Source organism: Trachymyrmex septentrionalis, unplaced genomic scaffold (genome assembly GCF_001594115.1).
Source record: "Trachymyrmex septentrionalis isolate Tsep2-gDNA-1 unplaced genomic scaffold, Tsep1.0 scaffold51, whole genome shotgun sequence".
Lineage (NCBI taxonomy): Eukaryota > Metazoa > Arthropoda > Insecta > Hymenoptera > Formicidae > Trachymyrmex > Trachymyrmex septentrionalis.
In genome coordinates this window covers 3,594,502-3,598,040 of record NW_017305683.1, presented here as the reverse complement: position 1 = coordinate 3,598,040, position 3,539 = coordinate 3,594,502, and the positions used below count along the sequence as shown (strand labels likewise).

The following is a 3,539-nucleotide window of genomic DNA, read 5'->3' as shown; positions in this document are numbered from 1 at the left end:
ACAATCTTCTGATTCTTTAAATTTTTATAATTTTGATCGTTTTTTTGTAATTATTTTTACAAAACTATATACGACGCATACATAATTTAAAAGTAGAATAAATTGCATTGTCTTACCACATGAAATTTTTAAGGTACATCTGCATAAATAGTCAAAACATTCAATTTCGTTTCCACTTTGTGCAATTTTTTCTAAATCTTCCGTAAGTATTAAAGATTCTCGAACGAATGTGTCAAAATATTTTTTTATCGGGATCGTACCAAATGCTGGAGCTATCATTTTTCGATTTTGAATCCATATAGGTGCTAAATTAAATATTACAACAAAATAATAATAAAAGAGAGAGAAAGTAGGAAGCCTTAATTGATAATAATAAAAAAATATTAAAAAATAAGCTATTTAATAGCTTCGTGGCGTAGCTTTCAAAGCGCAAATAAAAATATCTTATATGAGGAGAAAAACTTATTAGGATTTATTAGAAATTAAAGTAAAATACAAAATAAAAGTAAGTGCAGTCATAATGTCGTTTATGTTGCATTCTCTATTTTACATTGTAAATAAATAGATAATTATAAAAGAATAATCTTTATTGTTAACATTTCTTAAATCTATTAGTTACAAATGAGTTATACAATTAAAGAAGTATTCTATTTGTCTAAATATATCTTACCAGGAGCTGTTACTAATCCCATGCCAAATATTGGTTCTAGACATTTATATATTAAACTTTTATTCAAACAATGGCGGTTTTGTAAGACAATCTGCAACATCACACATTTATTAATATTTACGCATGTTTGTTTCAACCACGTAATTAACATATACATGGCGAGAAAATTGAACAATTTTAAATTTTTACGGGTTAGAAGAGTTACATAATCCCACAAAATCGTAAATAATTGTAGAGTTTACGTGGAACTATTCATTTATATCATGTGTGTGTGTATGTGTGTGTGTGTGTGTGTTTGTGTGTTATGTGTATAGGATGTTAAAAAAAAATTGGGCCCCGAATTTACTCGAGAGAATAACGTTTTTGAAAGAAATGTTTCAGACAAAAGTTGTAAGATATAAAAAGATCTATTTACAGATCTTATCAATTTGACCTTGGGCGTTGCCAAGGTCAGGTTAAGTCAATTCGGTTTTTTTGTAAGAAGCATCCTATTTTTGAATCCAGATTCTAATAGCTGATTTTAAGAGCTTTTGAAAACGCTGTAATAAAGTTATTTTTCATTAAGTACTTTTCGAGTCATAAAGCTTGACAATTACAATAGGTCGTAGACCCTTAAATATTTTGAAAAAATAAGTATTTCTGAGAAAAATGTTTTATACAAATGTTGTAGGGCTTGAAATAATCTATTTAATGATCTTATCAATTTGATCTTGTATAGCGCTACCAAAGTCAGGTTTAGATCAAATTGATTTTTTTATTTTAGAATCTAAATATTAGCTGGTGTCAAAAACTTTTTAAAACACTGTAATAAAGAATGTTATATTTTACAGAACTGTATATGTGAGAAACACAACCTAGAAATCATTGCCTTAAAAAATCTAGTTGGATTTTGAATGCTTGTGTATGATTTTGTGTGAATTTATATACTATAATACATACATTATTGCTTATGGAAGTTCGGACATTCGCATAAATTTTATCGAATGAGCATGGAAGAAAATTAAAATTTTATTAAACAGCAATTGTATTAATTTTTACATATAAAAAAAATTATTTTAGAGATCATTTGTACACATACTAACGATTGCATAAGCTTTATAAATTAGTTTTAATTTTGTAGGTCAAAAAGTATTGTCTTTACTTTGTAGAACAATGATAGTATTATATGTATGTATAATCAATAAATTTCAAAAATTTGCTCAGAGATATGTGAGCTCATGCTATGGCTCTGTTTCAAATTTACTGCCAGCATTGAAAATGCTATTACATTACGTGCACTATAGATTTTTAGTATTGACAGTAAATTTTGGATCACAGCGGTGTTGTTAGCTTATCCCCGTATAGGTGGGGGGGGGGGGGAAGACTAGCAAAACCTTCATAAATTATTTTTACTTCTATATACCTGTTTGGACTAAATTCAGTAACTTTTCCATGGCCAAATTCTGTTCATAGCGTCATATCATTTCAACATTCATTCCAGTCGACAGCTATTTCTTTCGAAACACGCTTATTATCGGTACCGACGTAGGCAGAATTCGTGACAGTGTTTCTACAGATCAGTTATTTACTTTACGTCACACGATATATACATTCGCAACCTTTCCTTTCTTTCTCGCGAAGCGAAGGTTACCTCTCGGTACCCATGTATTATACGTCTATCGCGTAATGACGATAACCAGTCGAATAAGGCTCAGCAACACACCTCATTAAACCTCGCTCTAAGTCTCTATTTTCTCAACACCTTCCAAGTCTTTGTATATTAGGGATACTTCCATCGTCACCAGTTATTCGGACCACCTGGTTATTCGGTAACACTTCCGTTCGCAATAGTCCCAATTAATGCCAAAAGCGAAATTTTTGAAATTTGCCGATTATATTATCAATATTCTACGAAATAAAATTCATACATTTTTTGGCATATAAAATTAAAAATAATTTATAAAACTTTTGCAATTGTTAGTATGTGTACAAATAATCTAAAAATATTTAAAAAATAATACAATTGCTGTTTTATAATGTCTTAATTTTTTACATGATCATTCGATAAAATTTATGCGAATGTCCGAAGACAAACTTCCATGAGCGGTAGTGTATGTATAGTCCTTTAAAATGCGCGCCAAAATGATTTTTCGGTCTTGAAACTCTACTAAATTACTGCAGTAATATCACGAATTAAATTGAGTAGTAATTTGACAATTTGATATTTTTTTCGCATTTTAGAACAATCTTAATAATGCTAAGTGACATGTTAAAATTTGTAAATAATTAATTCTTATTGCGAAAAATATTATCTCGGCCAGGAGTCGAACCCGGATTTCTTGCATTTTATGCGAGAGTCCTAAGCCTTCAGATTACTGAGGTCTTAGTAATTCTTCGGCATATGAAGGAACAACATCAATTTAGCGACGTAAATAAACAATATTATATCTTGTAGAATTATATTATATATGTGAGAAAAAAACATAATCTATAGCATATTACTGTAATAAAGCCTTGTTTTAATTAGTACTTTTGTTATGAGACTTGAAAGTTATAATACTATCGGCATTAGCATTACGTGTATTGTATGGAGATTGTACGGATGATGTATGTGTCTCTATCTCCTCTTCTCTCCTTCTCTTTCCCTCTCCCCACATAGTTATCTTTGATTGTCAAGTGTTTATTTAAAATACTAATGCTAACTGCACGGGAGTACATATTTCTTTTAATGATGCGAAGATGGAGCGAGATCTTACTCATATATGTATATATAAAATGTGAAAAATGTAAAAAGCCCATCAGCGCCTACATCAGCTATTCGAATGCACAAAAATTCTTTATTTTTCGTGTGAATGTAACAAAACAAATAAAATATACGTTTCAACCCTTC

General features: G+C 29.8%; 1 protein-coding gene across 1 annotated transcript in view; it reads right to left on the bottom strand.

Annotated features, from left to right (window-relative positions):
* The window catches only part of LOC108751644 (cytochrome P450 4V2-like), a 7,445-nt gene that overhangs the window by 497 nt on the left and 3,409 nt on the right, over positions 1 to 3,539 (bottom strand). Inside the window, exons 3-4 of the mRNA XM_018491928.1 lie at positions 671 to 761; positions 107 to 305 (exon numbers count right to left, since the gene is read on the bottom strand). Of these exons, the coding sequence (XP_018347430.1) occupies positions 107 to 305; positions 671 to 761 (290 nt within the window). The remainder of the gene's footprint in view (positions 1 to 106; positions 306 to 670; positions 762 to 3,539) is intronic.